Source organism: Lycium barbarum, chromosome 6, assembly GCF_019175385.1.
Source record: "Lycium barbarum isolate Lr01 chromosome 6, ASM1917538v2, whole genome shotgun sequence".
NCBI classification, from domain to species: domain Eukaryota; kingdom Viridiplantae; phylum Streptophyta; class Magnoliopsida; order Solanales; family Solanaceae; genus Lycium; species Lycium barbarum.
In genome coordinates this window covers 118,360,250-118,382,103 of record NC_083342.1, presented here as the reverse complement: position 1 = coordinate 118,382,103, position 21,854 = coordinate 118,360,250, and the positions used below count along the sequence as shown (strand labels likewise).

Below are 21,854 nucleotides of genomic sequence, written 5' to 3'. Positions count from 1 at the left end.
AATTAAAAAAGAAAAGAAATTCGAAATTAGCATTAAAAAGAAAATTGAAAAGAAGAAATTTAGTAGACCAAACCAAAAAAAGAAAAAAAAAAAAATAGGGGCTTTAAAAGTCTGATGGTTAGACCATCAGACGTGACACCTATCTGAAAGGAACAAAAAAAGAAAAGGACGAGCAACAGAGAAGGGAAAAAACAGTAGAAGAAAAGAAAAGAAAAGAAAGGAAGAAAAAGAAGGAAAAAAACGGTATAAAAATAAGACCTTTCATCCCAAATCATCAAAGTAATAACTCTAATATTTTATTTAAGTTTATTACATAATTATGAGTAAATCTATATGGTGAAAATATGGGTATATTTTGAGGAATTGATAAAGATTAGCTCTAGGGTTCTTCAATCAAATCATTGATTTGAAAGGACAAATATTATCGGATTTTAGATTTCTATATATCGTTGGAATCCTCTCGTTAAGGTCTTCTCGAAAACATATGTCTTGTTGGGTTTTGAACACATTGACCAGAGGGCGTTTTCGTCCTTTAAAATTTGACTTTAACTGTTTAAGCCTCTAAAAATATAGAAGTGGTTTACCCTAAGGGTTTTGACCATTCTAAATCCATTTTTGTGTAGTTTGAGGCAATCCGGAGACTCGAGAACGTAGTTTTGAATTATTGGGAAGTGTGCTTGAATTGTGAATTTGAGGTAAGTGAGACTTTAAGCTTTGGGTACTTGCTTTTCAAAACCCGTTTTAAAAATATGTTTTGTTTGCCTAGTCGATGTGTTGGAGCAAGCGTGTGCTTGGCAGAATCGGTGGTTCTTAAGGTCAGCCGTACATACTTTATTTTCAAATAATCTAAAACTCTCTTTATAAATTGTTTTGTGATGTGATACAGCTGTGAGTCATGATATTGGGGCATTGTGTATGCTTCCCTTAGCATTGCGTATGCTTCTTGATGATCTTGTGGCATTGTGTATGCTTCCCGACATATTTGGCACATTGTGTATGTTGCTGTAGATTCATGGTGTTGACTAATTTTGTAACTGCCGTTTATGATAGGTCCTTAGTGTAAATTGTGTTGAGATATATAATATACTTGATAAACAGTGGTTGGGCCTTGGTTGCTATTATATAATGATATATTCACGTGCATAATATTTTGTGCTTGTTGTGTGTTTGTATTTTATTTTCTAACACTTGTTTCAGGGGTATTTAAAGTGGCGGGTCGAGGATCTTACTGGGTTATATTTATGTATAACTCACTCCTTACCTGTATGTCCATGTAGATACTGTCGTTGAGAACGAGACTGGTGGTTGAAGATTTCGTGAGTGGATTCTGTTGCTGAGGTGAGTCACCGCATTGTTCGTGGAGGCAACCGTTTCAGCTTTATCTAGTTTATTTCTAGTTAATTCTTTTATTTTGGGTTTACATGCCCGACATTCAAACTCATGTAACTCTGTTAGATGCTTCATGGTCTTAGCGTGGGATGTGAGCTAGAGATTCTTTTTATTTTAGCATTGGTTGGTTTTCATAAATCGATTATGGATTTGGTTGACGACTATTTCGCATTTTTATCATTAATAACGTTGTTGGACCTGCACTTTTTTTTTAGTGCTTTCGTAAATGATTAAGGGTATAATATATGGTTTGCTTGGCGGGTGGTGTTTGCTGGGTGCCAATTACGTCTAGCGGGTATTTTGGGACGTGATAAAGAGCATTTGTGTCATTAAACCATTCACTATTTAAGTTAATCGTATCATCTTGTGATACCGAAGATTAGACGTTTATATTTACTTAGTATATTAGAAATAAAAAAATAAATGTTTGATGACTAATCACTTCTACCACAGAACCATCACCTAGCTAAACACTATTTTACATCCATGACATTTGACGATCATTGCAACCATTTATCACCAACTTAAACCATACAATCATGCCACCACCTTACAACAAATGATAGTCAATCACTATCATCGTTAACAAATGTTGCTAGTTTTTAGAGTGTGATTTAACAATGAACACAATTTATAATACCATATAATTTTATTCTAATATTTTATTACAGTAGTACAATATTTCTTAATAGTTTATTTAAATTGTATATTATTTAATCTTAAAAAATAATAATTTGTTCACACTCAAATAATGAAAAAACAAATAATTTAATAATTTTGTGTTCAATTGTTTTAATACAACAAGCTAATCCACCATATCTTATCTAATTTGCCAATTATTTGGTCAGAAGATAAATCCTACAAAATCAAAAGCTATATTCTCCGGCTCATGCTATATGACAATCCGAAGATAAGTATACCATCTTCTCAACATTACCCTCACTGATAGTTTTGGTAAACATCTAGGCTTTCCCATCTTAAAAATAAAAAAATAAAAAAATAAAAAAATGAAAACCTTCGACCTTCAATGCATACTTGACAATATGAGAAATAAAATCTTAAACTAGAAAATAAACTTTTTTAACCCTGTTGGGCGATTAACTCTTATCAAGTCCACTTTAAATGTCATACCTGTCCATACAATGCAATATCCAATAAAGATTTTGCAAGGGCCGCAATTGTCAAAGGGACTTCGTATGGGGATCTGCTTCTTAAAAAGGAAACTTCACTATAATAAATTGGGATACCGTTACTTTATCCAAACGCAAATGAGGTCTTGGTCTTTGTAGATCTCGAGATAAAAACCTTTCTCTTCTTGTCAGCTTAGCTTGGAAACTTTAACCAACTACGATTCATTATGGGCGAAAACTCTTATAAATAAATAGGCAAGAAAATTTCTCTCTCTTCTAGCTTGTTTATCTAGCAAAATATCGTGAAAGGTGGTAATCTATGCTCACAAGAAGTTGCACAATCTCCAGGGTCGGACACAGCTTTTGGACATTTAGAACGACAGTTGAATCCTGAATACCTCCCCCTCTACGATCTATAATCCATGATCCTTTAAACTAGAAACAATCAAACTTAAAGGTTGGCAATCTTTGAACTGGTAACAATTGAGACTGAACCATTCTCTCTTTCTCTTGGTCCTTACGGGATAATGACAGCTTAATTAAAGATTCTGCCTTTAAGCTCGTAAACTCATACATTAGTGTGGAATACACCTTTAATTGAATTTGGTTGTCCCCCCTTCCTCACAATTTCCTTTTGTGGGCTGAATTCTACCTCTTTGCCCTATAACACATTTAGCTAAACTATAATCAAAATGTCTTTAATAACAATCTTGCTAACATAAAATAATCATGAGAGCTATGAAATTTAAATATACTCCCTCCTCAACTGGCAGCATTAACAACAAAAAAAGAGATAAAAATCACTTGATCTCAACCCTCACCTGATTACTATAAATTAAATGATGGCTCCTTCGAATATTAGGAGCATTGGAGGAGTCGTTAGGGACTTCATTGGAGACTGGATCCTAGGATAATACAAACAAATTCAAATGTATAATCATGCCACTAAGACAAAATTACAAGTCCTCCAGCAAGGATCCGGAGATACTGCAAACAAATTCGCGTGTATAATCACGCTACGATAGAATTACATGTCCTCCACCAAGGTCTGCAACAGCTACAAGAAACTACCCCCTCAAAGTGAAAACTGACTCTATTGAGATAATTCAACTCTTTCAACAAAGTCGTTCTATTCATCATTCTATCATCAATGCGTACAGGTCGCTATCAAGAAAGCTGGAGAATTTAGTGGTTCGGCATAACTTCCGACAGAAAAACAAGCTTGCAGATGTTTTAGTAAAGCAGGATTTCAAGCTATCAACAAGTAATTGACTATCCGTTTATATAACTCATCCTGAAATTGCCATAGTACTACTTGAGACAGACAAGGAAGGAGTAGTATATAGTAAATTACTAGAAATATCAATGTGTAAATGACTCCCTACTTATTCTTACCTCCAACATATAAGAATCAACACTAATATCCTTTGTCAAGTTTGCAAATCCATGGATGAAACCATTACCCAGGTTCTCTTGGATTGTCCAGTGCCAGAAAAATCTGGCTAGAATTGGGGCCTAACATACACAGTATCATCAATACTCATATCCATTGAATGCAAATCTCACGTGATCTCACCATCCCCTCTTCCTGACAACAATTTCATTTGGTGAGCTAAATTCTACCCCTTTTTCCTATGACACATTTGGCTAAACTGTAATCAAAATGTCTTTAGTAACTGTCTTGCTAACATCAAATAATCATGAGAGCTACGAAATTTAAATATACTACCTCCTCAACTTGCAGCATTAACAACAAAAAGGAGATAAAAATCACTTGGTTCCCACCCTCACCTTGATTATTACAAATTAAATGATGTCTCCTTCTCATAAAAGGAGTATTGGGAGCATTGGTGGAGTCGTTAGAGACTTCATTGGAGATTTGGATTTTAGGATGCTGTAAACAAATTCACGTGTCTAATCACACTACGGCAGAATTACAAGTCCTCCACCAAGGTCTGCAACAGCTACAAGAACTAACCCCTCGAAGTGGAAACTGACTCTATAATTCAACTCTTTCAACAAAGTAGTTCTACTTATCATTCCGTCATTAATGCATACAAGTCGCTATTGAGAAAACTGGAGAATTCAGCGGTCCGACATAAATTCCGACAGGAAAACAAGCTTGCAAATGAGTTGAGGAAGCAGGGTTCCAACCTACCAACAAGTAATTAGCTATCCATTTTGACAACTCCTTCTGAAATTGCCATAGCAACACTTGAGGCAGACAAGAAATAGAGTGATATATAGTAAATTACTAGAAAGTAGAAATACCAATGTACAATAGACCGGCCAAAGTCTTGCAAACCTTAACGTGATCTGTAGCCGTCTAATTATTAATGAAATTTCCCTTTTAACCAAAAAGAAAAAACATCCTATATAATTATTCCCTTTTCTTTTGCCATATTTCCCTTTTACATATAAAGCAAATTAGGGTTCCCAAAATTCCACAATCCTACTTTCTCGGGTGTGTTTTCTCTCAATTTTCTACCACAATACAAATTCCTCAATCTTTCAGATCATTCTTAATTCTTCCAAGTACCAAAAAGATCCAATTTTTAGGCGAATTCTCCGAAACAATGCCTCCGAAAGGTGCAAGGAAGACACCGACAGGATCCGGATCGAAACGGGGCAGTCGGACAGCCCGAGGGACACCTAAGTCAAAGGAAAAACAACCGGTAGATGTACCGGATGAACCGGTAGAAGTTGAGGAGGAGAAGAATCAGAAGGTGGAGGTCAGACAAGAATTGAAACTGGAACAACCGGTGGAGCCTGAGAAACCGGTGAAATCTGACAAGAGTAAGTATATTACTAATTTCTTGTAAATTGGTGTTATATGTATGAGCTTTCTTGATTCAGACCAGATTGTTTGTATTATACGTGTTGGCAATTATGGTAAATTTGAAATCTTGTTGCTTAATATACTGAAGATTTTTATGTTATTGGGTGTCTGGTCTGTTATAGTTATTCGAATTCTTGTTGCTTAATATACTGAAGATTTTTATGTTATTGGGTGTCTGGTCTGTTATAGTTATTCGAATTCTTGTTGCTTAATCACTATAAAGGATATTTTGGACTCTTTCTCTGTTATAGTAATTTGAATTATCGCTGCTTAATAAATGATAGAAAATATAGGGACAAAAAGAGAGTTGCTTTTATGGATGTGAAATCTGTGGGGAACGGGGTGGTTTCTGGGAAGAGAAGTATTACTATATTCTTGGAAATTTAGATTAGCTTGTTTGTGTCATACGTGTTGGCAATTATTCTCGACTATTATGGTAAGTTTTGAAATTTGTTGCTTAATCAGGTTTAAAAAGTTATAGTGCTGAAGAATATTGCATTATTGGTGTGTCTTTTCTGTTATAGTTATTTGAATTCTTGCTGTTTAATCCATATAAAAGATTAAAGAATATTTTGGACTCTTTTCTGTTATATAGTATTTTGGGTTTTCGCCGTTTAATAAATTATAGAAAACATAGTATTAAACAATTTTGTAGTATAGGGACAAAAAGGCCGTTGCTTTTTGTTGTAAATTGGGTGTTATATGAACTTTCATGATGAATTTGTGGCTTGGAAATTTAGACTAGCTTGTTTGTATCATACCTGTTGGCAATTATTCTCGACTATTATGGTAAATTTTGAAATTTGTTGCTTAATCAGGTTTAAAAAAGTTCAGTACTGAAGAATATTTGTATTACCGGTGTGTCTTTTCTGTTATAGTAATTCGAATTCATGCTGTTTAATCCATATAAAGAATATTTTGGACTCTTTTCTGTTATATAGTAGTTTGAGTTTTCGCCGTTTAATAAATTATAGAAAATATAGTATTAAACATCATTGTAGTATAGGGACAAAAAGGCTGTTGCTTTTACGGTTGCGGTTCTTATAATCCGTGTGAGATTTTGTTGGCTCAGACATTCGAATTAATAAACGAAGAATATGACCTGCTGAAAATTGGTTGATACATGTTTGTCCTAATTCGGAATTTCTGCTTTGGTGTTGGTGATTATTGGTTAGAGCCCTTAGCAATATGAAGAAATCAATGAAATAGCAAACCAATGAATCATGATGATTAGCCATTTATGGCGATATTCATTCCCATAGCATGTCCTTTTTTTTCTTTTGGATAAGAAGTCCCTTAGCATGTTTTGTGTTGATTCTCTATTTTATTTTTCATTAATACATTTTGGAACTCCTTGCTGGGAAAATAGTCTCTACCTTTTTAAGCTCTAGGTGCATACGGCACTATAGCAACCTGTGTCCACCTTTATGAGGGAAAGTTTTGGGATCAATTTGTAATTATAGAAAGTTATAGAGAAAGTGTAGCTTCAGGATTCATTCAGAATTCGGAGATGGATCAAACAGTTGTTTATTATTCAAGGAGAAAGATAAAGAACGGTTACAGTGACGAGGGTAGTTATGTTCCGGTGACCTTAGAACAAGAATCTTTCCTTTGTAGTACTTCCCTTTCCAGGGTCGTAAACCTCTTTCGGAGCATGTTTTCTTCATCAAGATTTTGATGTTATTTCTGTATATACTTTCAAGTTGTTACAACTCACAAGACTTGCGATAAATCTGGTTACATGGGTCAAGGGGTTAGACCCTTCTATGTTCAGTTTTTTTTACTGGCCTGGATGGCTATTTTTTGATGGCAGAGGACGATGTCAAAGACTCGGTTGATGAATACGAAAAAGACGAGCGATTAGATTTAGAGGATAATGATCCTGAATTTGAGCCCGAAGAGTATGGTGCTGTTGATTATGACGAGAGAGGAATTGAACATGAGGATGTTCAGGAAGAGGATTATGAAATAGAGGAAGATCCCCAAGAGGGAGATGATGGTGAGGAGGAGGAGGGTGATATGGTTGAAGAGGAAGTTGAAGATGTGCACGAGGAAGTTGAGGGTGAGGAAGACAATGAGCATGCTGCAGGGGAGGAGCATGCTGACAGGGTTGATGCAGCTGAAGATGAAGAACATCATGAAGTTGCTAAAGAAAGACTTAAGAGGAAGGAATTCGAAGTTTTTGTTGGTGGCTTGGACAAGGATGCTGTTGAGGATGATCTTAGGAAAGTTTTCAGTCAAGTTGGCGAGGTCACAGAAGTGAGACTCTTGATGAATCCTCTGACAAAGAAGAATAAAGGATTTGCATTCCTGCGTTTCGCAACAGTGGAACAAGCTAAACGAGCTTGTATTGAGTTGAAAAATCCAGTGGTATGCTCTTGATTCTGTAGTTATCAGGGTGCCTGATTCATTACTTGATAAAGCTTATTTCCTAACAACCCTACTTCCAGGTGAACGGCAAAAAATGTGGTGTTTCCCCTAGTCAAGACAGTGATACTCTATTCTTGGGTAACATATGCAAATCTTGGACAAAAGAAGCTGTAAGTAGACTCAAGCAAATTTATACGGTCACCAAACATCAACTTCTTAGGTTCGAAGAGCTGCCTGCTTAACTACTGTCTGATATATGTTTACTTTCACTCCAGTTAAAAGACAAGTTGAAGCATTATGGCGTTGATAATGTTGAGGATTTGACATTGGTTGAAGACACTAATACTGAAGGAATGAATCGGGGCTTTGCTTTTTTGGAGTTCTCATCTCGCTCAGAGGCCATGGATGCTTTTAAACGTCTACAGAAGAGAGATATTGTGTTTGGAGTTGATAGGCCTGCAAAGGTTTCTTTTGCAGATTCATTCATTGACCCTGGAGATGAAATTATGGCACAGGTAAGCTATTCGGACCCATCTATCTGTTTTTGAAATGGACTGTGGCTCTGGCTAAGTTTGCCTAATATTATCTCCCAAATGGAGTTGGTTACAGTTAGGTTATTGGAGGAGCTTAGTCATTTTGCAGTGGACTATGTGGTATTACCTTTTCTTGAATTTGTTACTGACGTAGTTTATCCTTTGATGGTTTGCTTCCTACCCCCTTATTTTAGTACCTTATGCTTCAACATGAAAGAAAGATGGGTGATGCTACTGATTGTATCTGCTAGTTCAGTTAGACTGGATAACTGTGTCCAAATTACTGTGTTCCAGTCCGAGGCTCTTTTATCTTTTTTGCTGTTGTTGGTTTTCTTGTTCGGGGTGGGTGAGTAGAGCCTCTACTGTAGAGGGTAGCTAAGTGAGTTCGATTTTTTTCTATCCATTAAGGTGCTCTTCTGATGACTTTGTAGCTTTATGCAGATCTTGCAGTGCAGCAATTCATTATTTGACAATCAATGGATTTTTATTGATTTCAGGTTAAAACAATTTTTATTGATGGTCTTTCTGCGTCTTGGGATGAGGATCGTGTGCGAGATTTACTTAAAGAATATGGCAAGATTGAAAAAATTGAGCTAGCCCGTAATATGCCTTCAGCCAAGAGGAAGGATTTTGGATTTGTCTCCTTTGACACTCATGAAGCTGCAGTTATCTGTGTCAAAAGCATTAACAATGAAGAGTTGGGGGAAGGAGATAAGAAGGTCTGTTTTTTGTCTTGAATCTCTTATCTGAACATGTCATTCTGGTGCGTGCCTGCTTATAGCTGTATATTCCAGGTTAAAGTTAGGGCCAGATTATCACGACCACTTCAGAGGGGAAGAGGCAGATATGGTGCACGTGATCTGCGACCTCGACGTGGTCCCCCTGCTCCTTGGGGTCGTCCAGTCCCTCACAGACTCCCTGTTCGTGGATCTAGAGTTAGTCCACGTGTCCCTCACCCTGCTGATCGTAGTTTCAAACGACCTGTCACAATGAGGGATAGGCGACCAGTTATGGCTGTGGCCCCTAGGGGCCGACCTGTGGCTCCACTATCCAGCAGGTCCTATGACAGGAGACCACCTGGTATGGGATCAGTTCTGAACTTTTGTTTTGCTCTGCTGCTTCCACTCTACTTTCTTTCTAGATGACTAAAACTGAATTGCAGTTCCCTCATATCCAAAGAGTAACTTCAAGAGGGAGTACGCACGACATGAGGAAATTCCTCCTCCTAGAAGCAGAGCTGCAGTGGACTATCCTAGATTTCCTTCCGACAGACGTGTCTCCTACAGGGATGACTATTCCTCTCGCAGCTCAGGATACTCTGATTTTCCGAGAGGTAGTGCTCGCACAACGACAAGGAGAGCTTATGTTGATGATGGTTATGAACAACGGTTTGAAAGGCCTCCTCCTTATCGTGAGGGGCGAGGTAGGGAATATGACTCCATGTCAGGCTCCAAACGTCCATACAGTGCAATGGTATGTAGTCTTAGTCAGAATATCAGATATTACTGAATACCTTTGATTTTTGTAGGTTTCTTGATCTACATAAAGACGTAAGATCTAATTTAGTGTGTCCACATGTCAGGATGATGTTCCTCCCCGCTATGCTGAGGCAGGACCCCGCCCTTCTCGTTCTCGTTTGGATTATGAACTTGGTGGTGCTGGTGGCACACAATATGGGGATTACAGTGACAGGTGTGTTGTTTTTGCAATTGAGATGATAATTGTTGTTATCTCCCTTGCAGTTCTACTGTTATATACTGACTTCCTATTACTGAATAGCAGTAGGCCAGGGAGATCAAGTCTTGGATATAGTGGCAGCCGGGGTTCCCTTTCTGGTCAAGATTCTCATGGAATGTATAGCAGTCGTCAAGGAGGCTATGGTGGAGGTGAGTTCTTAGTGTTCTTTGAAGTATCTGGTGCTCATGTGAATGTTTTTGGGTTACAGTAGGTGGTATTATAGGGTTGACTTTGGCTAGCTGTCTTAACTTCTTTTTGGGGTTTACAGGCTCCTATGATGGCAGTGATGTCAGTGGAATGTATTCATCCGGCTATGGTGGCGATTACGTGTCTCGTAGCAGTGATGTATACTTTATTTTGACGATTATTTGTCTGGAGCTTTTGTGTTGACTGCGGACCACAGTATTTATGTTCTACTCTGTTGAAATTTTCAGGCTGCTGGTAGCTCTTACTCATCAGTCTATTCCAGTCGTAGCATGGGTGGTAGTGGTTATATGGGAAGTGGTGGTTCTGGATCTTATTACTAAGGTATGTCACATGTTTAAAGCTGTGTTTATTTCATGGCATTTTTCGTTCTTGTGAACTATCTTACTGAGCTGGCAGTTCTTTCTCCCTGTTAAGTTATGGGGAAGGTGGAGCTAGGAAATTTATACGTGTGTTTCTTCTAATAAGAGCTGCAGTTGAAGATGAGGAGCATTCAGTCACCACAAATTCGTTTATGGTACAGATTTGAGTTCGACAAAGAGATTGCAATTGGATATGTGTATCTGGAAGCTCCGTATGCAATGGGATCTCATTCGAAGAAGCTGGAGTTAATCTATCATTTTAACCTCATTGTATAAATAGGGTAAAGAGTATCTCAGTTTTAGGTTGTATTGCTCCAGAATGTTGGATTTCTGCTGTTGGGAAAAGAGACATCTGCTCCTTTCTTGCTGTAAGGAAAATTGAGCTTTCTAGAGTAAACAGACACTCTGGTGTTTAAACATGCAATATTTTCTTATGGCATCTCCGTGTAAGATTTACTGGAATAATAGAGGAGGTATGTTGCATGATTATTTCAAGAGCAAATGATTCATAAAAGTGCAAATTACCTATTATCCAGTTAAGATCCTCTTGGATATACTGCGTTGAGGGTCATTAGGATAATGTCTGATAGCATTATATCCAGCGTTTGATCTTCTCCTCACAAAGTTAACCTTCTGGACTGCCACACAATGCATAATATCAAAAAGAGTTTTGTTTATGTGATCAAAGGATCTGGTATTATATTTAGTTAACGGATTGACATGCATTCCGACATATAATCAATATTGCTTCTGAAGGTGTGAGATTATGATTGTAGTAAAGGGAAAATAAGCATTCGGTTAGATATGCTTGGCAGATTATGCATTCCTGAAGCAAAAGGAAGAAATTTATTTGTTAGTCAGTAGCTCGATTTACAAAACCAACACTTGTTCTTGAGCAGCAAGAAAGAAATTGATTTGTGATGTGTGTTCGTGAATCCCATAACTGTGAGTGCTCGCCTTCTTGGCACTTCTATTTTGTTGATGTAGTCCTCTGACTGTGAGATGCTATGAAGTTCTTATCATTGGGCATACATATGTTGTCTGGTGGGGTTCCATACCTCCCAGCTCTGGAACTTTTTTTTCGAAGCAAGGTTTTGAGTCATTGCTTATATGTGATGCCTATTTGCTCCCTAATGAGACTACTCTTTCAGTTGCTTTACATTTTGTGTGCACGAATCACATTACATTTAGTTCTGACAGCTTGAGCTGAAGTTGATTTTTATTGAGATAACTGAACCAGAGATGCATTAAGTTGGTCATTCTGATATCCTTGAGGACAAAGGCAATCTAAAGATTTGCACTGTGCTGCTCTCGTTTGTTTGGTTCTTTCTTTACTAATGTGGTAGCTCCATTGCCAGTAGAAAGATTAACACTTGGAAAAGAGATGTAGTTAATCAAGTGGATCAGGATATAATTTTTACTATGATGTGGTAGTTTTATAAGTGCTGCTGTTGAGGGAATGAGACAGTTCATGAATCTGCTAGCGCTTGTTCCTACTAGTTAATGGTATTGGATGTTTGAGCAGCTTTCCTTTGCTTTTGTCCAATTGCCTTTTGTTAACTGAAGTTTGATGTTACAGTTGCAGGCTTGTTCCAGCTGGGCACTTCCCTTTTTGTTTTTGGTTGTTTATTGTATCTATTTGGTAGATCTAAAACATCATTCTTGTACAGTGTTTCTAAGAGTGAGCCTACTGTTGGATATACACACACACACATTAAGGACAGCTTCTTGTAATGGGTAACATGACGGTAATGGTGAAAGCAAAAAAGTTGATTTTGCATTGCTACTTTTGTATCAACTTGTTTGAATGTTACTTGTATCAACTGGGGGCTCCAAAAATTTCGTAATTAGGAACCGACTTAAAAAAAAGATTCAGTTGTACTGTATTGCTCCTCTTTTCTTTTCAATCTTGACTGGACTTGGAAGTCTTGCCCGTATTTAGTGGGAAACAGAAGACAACAACTCAATGACTTTTTTGTCGTCAATCAAGATCACGGTTCATGACTCTGCAGTCTTACCTCTACTTAAGTAGGGTGTCAAATGGGCGGGTTAACTGAAGTTGATCCAATTAAAATGGGTTGAGATAATAAATGGATTGGGCTAACATTGGCCTCAAAGTTACTTGGGCTGAAATGCATTGGGTTGAAATGGGCTGAGTCATGACCTGTTCAACTTGTTTTGTATCAACTTGTTTGAATGTTACTTGTATCAACTGGGGGCTCCCAAAATTTCGTAATTAGGAACTGACCTAGAAAAAAGATGCAGTTGTACTGTATTGCTCCTCTTTTCTTTTCAATCTTGACTGGACTTGGAAGTCTTGCCCGTATTTAGTGGGAAACAGAAGACAACAACTCAATGACTTTTTTGTCGTCAATCAAGATCACGGTTCATGACTCCGCAATCTTAAGTATATATACTAATAAGTCACTTTCTTTCAGTCAAGCAAGAGCTGATGGTTTGGATTTCAGAAAACGTGCACGGATATTTTGACTTAAGAGGGTATAGCAAGTCTAACTGACAAAAAATAATACGTGGCTTGTTTGTCCCACCTTTTAGTACTATATATATACACAGCTATATCATAGTTGTGAATAAAGTGAGCATTCGAGCCACTAATAAATTTTGAAAATAAGAATATGGACTTGCTATAACTTGATTTAGAAAAAGCTAGAATGGATAGTAGGCTATTTGATGCTTCAAGAACAGGAAATGTTGCGGAGCTGATGGAGATATTAAGATCTGATCCTATTATCGTTCGTCGCGTTGGTTTGGCTGATGGTGATTCCCCGTTGCACCTCGCATGTTTGGGTGGCCACTTCAACTTTGTGAAAGAACTCCTCAAGTTGAGGAAAGAATTTGCAGGAGAGCTAAATCAAAACGGTTTTAGTTGCTTGCACATTGCTGCTGCCAACGGGGATCTGCTCATCGTGAAGGAGATTTTAAAAGTGGACATTGGGTTGTGCCTTGTTAAAGGAAGGGAGAGAAGGATTCCTCTTCACTATGCAATTATCAAAGGCAGAGTTGATGTCATCAAAGAATTGCTCTCTGCTAGTGTTGAATCCATTGAAGTTGTGACATCACGGGGAGAAACCGCGCTTCACCTTGCTGTTAAGAATGGTCAGTTTGAAGCACTTGAAGTGTTGATCAAGCACATCAACACGTTCAGTAAAACAGAGATTTTTAACAAGCAGGATGAGTTGGGAAATAGTGTCTTGCACCTTGCAGCCGCAAGGAAACAGCACGAGGTACCTACATATTATAGTATGCATGAACGAGCATGCTACAATTCTGATACATGAAAGAATCATTTCCTACTAACTATGAGTATAATAACTTCTATACCATTTCACACTGTCATTCCACCTAAAAGATAATCAAACGGAAATCCTTAGAGTATTTACTAGGACACACTTAAGTATATTGGAGATGCTACCACTAGATCGAGTATATTCGAGAGCCCCCGTTATTAGATAATAAATCTTTAGGTACGCAAATAATGCAATATAGAATATTATGGACCCAAACAAAACATTTGTGATATTGAGGATTCTTACAGTTAACCCCAACTAGCTCGTGATTAAGACATAGTGTAGTAGTTGTTGTATGTGGCCTAAAAGACAATCACAATACATAATAAGTGAAATTGGTATCTGAAAAATAAAGCATATATAACCTGTTATATCATATTAAATTACACTAATGATAGTGTATATCTTACTATTACATGTATTGGGGTATTGGATGTCTGCATTTAATACAACTCAACCAGTAAATGGTAATGATATTTTCAGGTGGTTGATCTTTTGCTGAATGGGAGCTTAGCAGCTAGTCGGGCAATTGGAGTGAATTCTTTGAACAAGATGGGTTTCACACCCCTCGATGTATTTTCTCTTTCTCAAAGTGAAGCTGGCGATAGGGAAATTGAGGACATTCTTCGACGAGCTGGAGGCCTTAGGGCTGTAGATTTTGGAGGAATGCCAGCAGCACCAATCATATATCCTCAAATTTGTGCATCAAACAGCCAGCATGGAGTGGTAATGTCTTACTTATCTCTCTAATAACATACTCCCCCGTCTCTTGCGGGCTTAATTCTTTTTCGTGGATTAAGTATATGAAACTTCGTTTTTATAAAGGGTGACAGTGAGATTTGACCACGGTCGGCATTAATCTCAAGCTTTTGTGGCGATAAAAGTTGCCACTGAAGGTATAATGATTTTGTGGTGATTATATATAGTTACCACTAAAAGTCATTCTTCAGTGGTAACCTACCTAAAATTTGTTTTGTGGAACCTTTTTCTTTTGGCATATTTGTTAACTTTTCAAGCTGCTATTAATCCTCCTGGCAACTTACAGCAGCAACAGCCCAATTACCAGATTGAAGCTGATCCCAACAAGAATACTAATGATAATGTTAATGTTGATCTCTTGATTCGATATTCGTCACACATATTCTTGTTTTTCAACTCGCTTGGGTTCTTTATCAGCCTTCATGTGTTTCACATCGTTACAAGGGCATTTCCCTTGAGATTTGAGTTGCTATTCTCTGTTTTTGCACTTGTGAATACCTACATCAGTTGCCTACTGATCAAGCTGCCAATATACTTCTGCTATTATCATTGTGTGGGCATACCATTCTTCCTTGTCTTTGCTCTCAGCCTGTCACGCTTGGGATATTTGCACCCAAGGAAATTTACAGCAGCTACCCATCCTTCAATGGTTAACCAAGCTTGAAGGATTATTGAAATGTATTCTTAGAACTCATTTATTTCTCTGTAAATTCTTTCTGGAGAGTTTTAGGAATCACAATGTATCCCAGTATGTACAAGTATAACTGCAGATGCGAATCTAAGAAATATTTATAGTGAAAATAGTAGGTGTACGTAGAACCCACATCCAACACTCTAGACTCGCCTCAGTGTATAATTATGGTTGTTTCCACAACATGCCAAATTACATAGACATATAAAAGCATGGTGCATAAGAGCTCGTAGGGCCAAATGAATATCTTGAAAGAATAGTAATTTGTGTTTGATTAAATTATTTTGCTAAATGTCTTTGCTGATAATATATGCTTCAAACTTTTTAATTGTTCAAATTACGAAAAGAAGATACAAATGTAAGTTGTCACCTATTTATCACTTAACATAAGTAAGTACTCCTATTTAATAAGATATGAGCATCATTATATAAGAGATTGATATTATTTAATTAGACAAAAGAGCCTTCATATTATGATCTCTAATATTTAATTTAGTTAATAACTCTTAAATTTGACTTTTAATGAAATATGCTTACCAAATAACTATACAAGCAAATGTAAACAAAAAAAGAAGAAAATTCTTGTTAAAAAATGTTACTGACTCTTATAGTAATGATGTTAAAGAAAATATAACAAAATATGCATTGAATACTATGATTTGTTGAACAAAAAAACAAAACAACATTTTATTTATATTTTTAAATATTCTTACTTCGAACATTTCTCTCGCTTACTATTGGTATAACATAGATAACTTTTTCAAAAAGAATAAAAGAATAAAATAATAATAATAATAAAAAATATATATATACACACATAGATAAAAAACAATATGAAAATTTAACGAATAATTATGAAAACTAAAAAGTTACCGTGCTAATTAGTTTGATAAATATGAACTTTTGACATAAGTGTTCTTGTACTAAAAATAAATCAAAAACACTTATTTTTTTTCACCAAAAATTTGACTAAACATTTTTATTTATCTCAAAAAGGTAATGACGAAATTGCGCGGTTTGCCCTTTAAATGGGCTGGTCTTTAATTTTTTCCATTCAAATTGAATTCATGCTCGCGAAAATGGACTGGCCTAGTAGGGCATCACTTGTGAGATACTCTCACGATAAAAAAGAGTGTCCACTTAGCTATTTGCACATCCCTTAAGAAAATTAACTCATAAATAAAAAATAGGTAATTTGACTAAACTGTTCCTAATTAAATATATATTGAAATTTGATCACATAGCACTTAATAGGGGGCAAATATGGAAAGATAAGATTAATTCTTTCTTAATTTGATAAGTGGATATTTTTTTTGACTAAAAAAAAGGCAAGTGAACACTCTTTTTGATCTGGAGAAAATATTATAATACAAAAATATAAACTTATGATTGGCGAAAAAGTTGTTTGTTTTGAGGGACAATCATTAAAGACCAGCACAAAATAGGACAAAAGTGCAAAGACCCAAAGGTAATTATTTTTTTTAAAAGTAAGCTCTTTTAACCTATGAAATGCTTAATCAAAAAAGCTAAGTGTACTTACTAAGCTTTGATAAGTTACTACTGTAACACCTCGTAACTTCGGGTGAAGGTTTGACTCATAAGATGATAATATAATGGAACCAATATGAGGGTTATAGGAAGTGTTTTGGAAACTAATCAAGTCATAAGAATAGTCTTTGGACAAAGCAAAGTCAGAAGCCTTTCTACGGGGGATGTTTTCAAGTGAGTTTGTAGAAGGTCCTACTTTCAACGACCATAACCCTTTTATTATTTGGGAATTTGGGAAAACTTCCTTGATGAAAGTTGTAGCCCTTTGAAATATCTTTCCAACGGTATATTATGGGTCTTGAACAGAGCTATGTATAAGAAGTTATGCCTATTTTACTGAACACTGTGCAGAACCGACGCATGTCGCTTGTGGGGGTGCGTGCGATGGACCCGTGTCGCGGGCCGATCGAACAAAAGCACCCTCTCTGAATATCGACCTGCAGGAGGCCGCGCGATGCACATGCGTCGCGGACCCAACGCATAAAAGGTCGGGTTTCAGGTCAAAAGTCGGGTTTACGCGTTTTAAGTTATATTTAAGATTTGGGGTTTAGTTCCCCAACACCCCATTCACGAAAAATCACCCTAAATTCATAGAGAACAAGTCCCAAACCTCAAGAACCTTCCAAGGTAAGTTTTATCATGATTCTAGGTTGAATTCAAGTCCCTAATCCCTTTCTAACTTGAGTAAACCCTTCCAACTCAATTCTAATATATACTCTAATAATCTAAGCAAGAAATCATTATTCCTAAACTAGGGTTTTCAAGAAAACCCATCCCAAGGTTCAAGAATTCAAGACTTTGGAAATCTTCTTCAAAGCTCAAGTCTTTAATTCAAGTTTTGGAGCGACTAAGGTATGAAGAGTTACTATCTACGTGTGGGAACATCATTGTTCTTCCCCACGCCTCATAATTCATAAATTATGATTCTTTACGAAAACTAGGGTTTCTATACCATGTTCATGATAGCCCTAGGTCCATGTCCATGATTATATTATGTAATGAATTGTTATAATTCCATCATTTAGTTCTTAATATTTCTCTATGATTATTAAGAATCTGTCCGTAATCTATGAAAAACCCATATATCTCATTCCATGGGTTCATGCATGCTAGTCTATGATATATTATGCTATTTTCAAGAAAATATTATACATGTTTTACAAGTTCGTGCAAGAAAGCTATAATTTATGATATCCATGTACAAGCAAATTATATTCATGAAAACCATGGGCAGCAAGCGCCACTTATTTTACATGTTCATAATTTTGGGAGTTGCTTTAATTACCGAGGAAGGCTCAGATAGCCTGAAACTACGTAGCCACCGTAGGATGAGAATCGCTCCACCCAGGTCCCGGAAGATCTCTCATAATGACTGGATCCTTTCATATTTTATTAAATCTCATGTTCCCTGGCAAAGACTGAGTGTTCTGCTGGCGAGACGCAGCACCAGACCATAGATCGGTTATAAGTTATTGCTCTCCCTACTTATGATATTTTTATCACGTCTTATATATATATATATTCATGTTCATGACCAGGTTTCAGTTCCTATCATTATTATTTTATGTCCCATGTTATTTCATTCAGTTGCTTTACATACCAGTACATTCAATGTGCTGACGTCCCCTTTCTATTGCCCGGGAGCCTGCATTTCACGATGCAGGTATTGATTAACAGGACAACAGATTTGCTCGTTAGGACATTGCTCGTATCAGCTTTTGGTGAGCTCCATCTCATTCGGGGTTGTGTCTTTACTTCTATTTATGTCAGTTATGCATTTAAGGTATGCCGAGGGCCTTGTCCCGGTGAACAGTTTAGCAGACAGATTCGTGTCAGAGGTTTCATAGACTAGTCAGTTATCATGTTCAGTTGAGTTGGTCTTAATGGCTACATTACCATAATTCCGCATTCATGATATAATAATAATAATAATAATAATAATAATAATAATAATAATAATAATAATAATAATAATAATAATAATAATATTTTTAGACTTATGATTATTGAACTCCATGTTTTCACAATTCATGCATGTTTACTTTATATTCCGCATCAGTTCATGTCCTATGTAGACTCGGCAAGTCATGTGGTTCGCTCGGTCACATGCAGCAAGACACCGAGTGCCGTGTTACGCCCAGGCCATGGTTCGGGGCGTGACAACTACTTAGATTACTACTGCAGCCAAACCTCTGGCAGCGTTTGTTCGGCTGCTATAATAAGGTGGTGTTATGTGTGTAAACTGACATTTGATGTTTGGATCTCATTTAGCTGTTATAAATAAAAGTACGCAAACAATTGTTTTTCTGTACTTTTTATGTTATAAACGAAAAAGATATACTTGTTAATTTTAAAATCTCAATTGATTTTTATATCTCATTGATTAAAAATTGAAAAGATCAATAAATTACTAATAAATTCATAACTAGTTGTACCATACCGATAAAGAATTAAAATCTAAAGAACATATGCATTTAAAATTGATTGAGAATTCAAATATTACAATGACGTAAGAATTCTACAAATGTAGGTTGTTTCGTAAGTTCCAGTCTATTAGTGATAATATAAGAATTTTTTCCAAATTAAATCAGATTACTATGAGAAATATTTTTTCCCTATCAGATATTCATATTTGGAATTTGCTATATGCATGACATTAATGATGATTACTATAAATAATTTAATATTATATTTTTATACATAATATATTTCTTACAAAAGATTATTACACAAAATTTGTGTATGACTGTTATAGAGAAGTAATTTTACAAAGATTGTACCCCTATAATGAATGACATTGTTATTATAGTTAGAATGATGTTATAGAGCAATAAAATATGACATGAAATATTGGTTTTAGAAAAAAAAGACCGTTATAGTGAAATGCTAATATAACGGATGACAATTATATAGTGATTTGACCGGTATAAAACAAGAAAGAAATCTTTAGAATTGTTGAAATTACAATAGTAAACGTCGGTTGGCTCAATTCAAACATTTTTTTGCGCGGATTGCCTTTCTTTTGGAGTGGTCTTTAAATTTTGCCCCTCATATTTGTGGTCTTTAAATTATGCTTCTCATATTGCTGGTCTTTAATTTTTGCCCTTCGCGTTGCAACCTTGAGCTTTCACGCAGAAATCGTGAGATTCTGGGTTTGAACCCCTGCTCAAGCTTAAATTAAAAAAAAATTGCAAGGCAAGGTTTGGGTCGCGTGTATGTCGGGTTCGGCATACTTATGAGCAAACGTTTAATGAGAAAACTTTTTGTTAAGCCTTAACTAAAAGTCTTTTCATAGTTATGCCTTATGAGGCAGACTTTTAGTTAAGACACAACTAAAAGTATGCCCCATAAGGCACAACTAAAAGTATGCCCCATAAGGCGGAACTTTTCCTTAAGGCATAACTAAAAATTTGTCTTATAAGACAAAGTCTATGTCTTAAGGAAAAGTTATGCCTTATGGGGCATACTTTTAGTTATGCCATAACTAAAAGTATGCCCCATAAGGCATAACTAGGAAAAAACTTTTAGTTAAGGCTTAACTAAAAGTTTGCCCATAAGTATGCCGGACCCGACATAAACTTGTGAAGGAATTACCAAAGTTATGTCGGACCCGACATACTTATGCCAAGTCTGCCTATAAGGCATAAGTATGCCGGGTCCGGCATAACTTTGGTAATTCCTTAACAAGTGTATGCCGGTGGGGGCATAGCGAAATTTAAACTCTGCTTTGCGGATTTTTTTTAAAATTTTTGATTGAGTGGGGGTTCGAACCTGAAACACATGAGTTTTAGCCGAAGGGCAAAATTTAAAGATTTCAAATATGAGGGGCAAAATTTAAAGACCACCCCAAAAGAAGGGCAATTCTGCGAATTGCCCCAATTCAAATGCCTTGCAATTGAAAAAGTTATAGCCCGTTCATCAACAATGTTATACGTCATCATTTACTACTATTAAGAAGCACCGGTTGATGCTCCTTTTTCGTCGTCCGTTGTGGACCCCCCCATAAAAAAAATAAAAATAAAATTTGGGCCCCATATTAAACAGGCCCATAAAAAAATAAAAAAATTGTAAAAAAAAATTGTGAGCCCCATATATATTAAACAATAACTAATATTAAAAAAAATTGTGGGCCCCATATTAAACACCATCCAGTATTAAAAAAAAAAGAAAAAAAATGGAACCCACCACATCCAAACTCACGGGAAAAAAAAGCGGACCCTATATTAACAAAATCAAGCAATATTGAAAAAAAAAGTGAATCTCATATTTAAAAAACAAACAATGTTAAAAAAAAAATGTGGGCCCCATATTAAACACCATGCGTATTCGTAGCAAACACTAATATAATAAAGTTTTAAATACGGAGCACAAACTACAATGTTATATTAATCGTGTTTTGAACATAGTATCCCATATTGACAAAATCAAGCAATATATATATAAAAAAAATGCAGACTTTGTATTCTTAGCAAACACTAATATAATAAAGTTTTAGATACGAAACACAAATTACAATGTTATATCAATCGTGCTTTGAACATAGTATATATAAAAAAAAAATATTTGGGCCCCATATTAAACAGGCCCATAAAAAAAAACAAAATTGTAAAAAAAAAATTATGGGCCCCATATATATTAAACAACAACTAATATTAAAAAAAAATGTGGACCCCATATTAAACACCATCCAGTATTAAAAAAAAAAAGTGGAACCCACCACATCCAAACTCACAAGAAAAAAAAAGTGAACCCCATATTAACAAAATCAAGTAATATTAAAAAAAAAGTGAATCCCATATTAAAAAAACAAATAATGTTAAAAAAAAAATTGTGGGCCCCATATTAAACATCGTGCGTATTCGTAGCAAACACTAATATAATAAAGTTTTAAAGACGGAGCACAAACTACAATGTTATATTAATCGTGTTTTGAACATAGTATCCCATATTGACAAAATCAAGCAATATATAAAAAAAAAATGAA

At 36.0% G+C, this 21,854-nt stretch overlaps 2 protein-coding genes across 6 annotated transcripts; both read left to right on the top strand.

The window, feature by feature from the left end:
- Window positions 1-4,779: 4,779 nt before the first annotated feature.
- Window positions 4,780-11,053, top strand: LOC132645823 (uncharacterized). Of its 5 annotated transcripts, none has more exons than XM_060363041.1 (12): window positions 4,780-5,315; window positions 7,172-7,728; window positions 7,809-7,898; window positions 8,004-8,243; window positions 8,759-8,980; window positions 9,056-9,341; window positions 9,424-9,734; window positions 9,844-9,953; window positions 10,041-10,147; window positions 10,267-10,343; window positions 10,433-10,526; window positions 10,726-11,053. In XM_060363041.1, the coding sequence occupies exons 1-11, from the start codon at window positions 5,096-5,098 to the stop codon at window positions 10,523-10,525; spliced, it is 2,313 nt and encodes a 770-aa protein (XP_060219024.1). In that variant the 5' UTR covers window positions 4,780-5,095; the 3' UTR covers window position 10,526; window positions 10,726-11,053. The 5 variants fall into 5 exon arrangements, with proteins under 5 accessions (XP_060219024.1, XP_060219022.1, XP_060219021.1 ...); XM_060363039.1 differs by having other exon boundaries at window positions 10,620-10,761; XM_060363038.1 differs by having other exon boundaries at window positions 4,782-5,315; window positions 10,679-10,901.
- Window positions 11,054-11,202: 149 nt separating this feature from the next.
- Window positions 11,203-15,555, top strand: LOC132645824 (ankyrin repeat-containing protein BDA1-like). Its single transcript, XM_060363043.1, has 3 exons — window positions 11,203-13,809; window positions 14,356-14,598; window positions 14,918-15,555. Exons 1-3 carry the CDS (start codon window positions 13,237-13,239, stop codon window positions 15,293-15,295), a joined length of 1,194 nt encoding a protein of 397 aa, XP_060219026.1. The 5' UTR covers window positions 11,203-13,236; the 3' UTR covers window positions 15,296-15,555.
- The last annotated feature ends 6,299 nt before the right edge of the window (window positions 15,556-21,854 follow it).

Coding starts and splice junctions, on each gene's coding strand:
- LOC132645823 (XM_060363041.1), top strand. CDS start 5,096: ATGCCTCCGAAAGGTGCAAGGAAGACACCGACAGGATCCGGATCGAAA. Junction 7,729..7,808: donor TTGAGTTGAAAAATCCAGTG/GTATGCTCTTGA, acceptor CCCTACTTCCAG/GTGAACGGCAAAAAATGTGG. Junction 7,899..8,003: donor AATCTTGGACAAAAGAAGCT/GTAAGTAGACTC, acceptor CTTTCACTCCAG/TTAAAAGACAAGTTGAAGCA.
- LOC132645824 (XM_060363043.1), top strand. CDS start 13,237: ATGGATAGTAGGCTATTTGATGCTTCAAGAACAGGAAATGTTGCGGAG. Junction 13,810..14,355: donor CCGCAAGGAAACAGCACGAG/GTACCTACATAT, acceptor TGATATTTTCAG/GTGGTTGATCTTTTGCTGAA. Junction 14,599..14,917: donor CAAACAGCCAGCATGGAGTG/GTAATGTCTTAC, acceptor GGCAACTTACAG/CAGCAACAGCCCAATTACCA.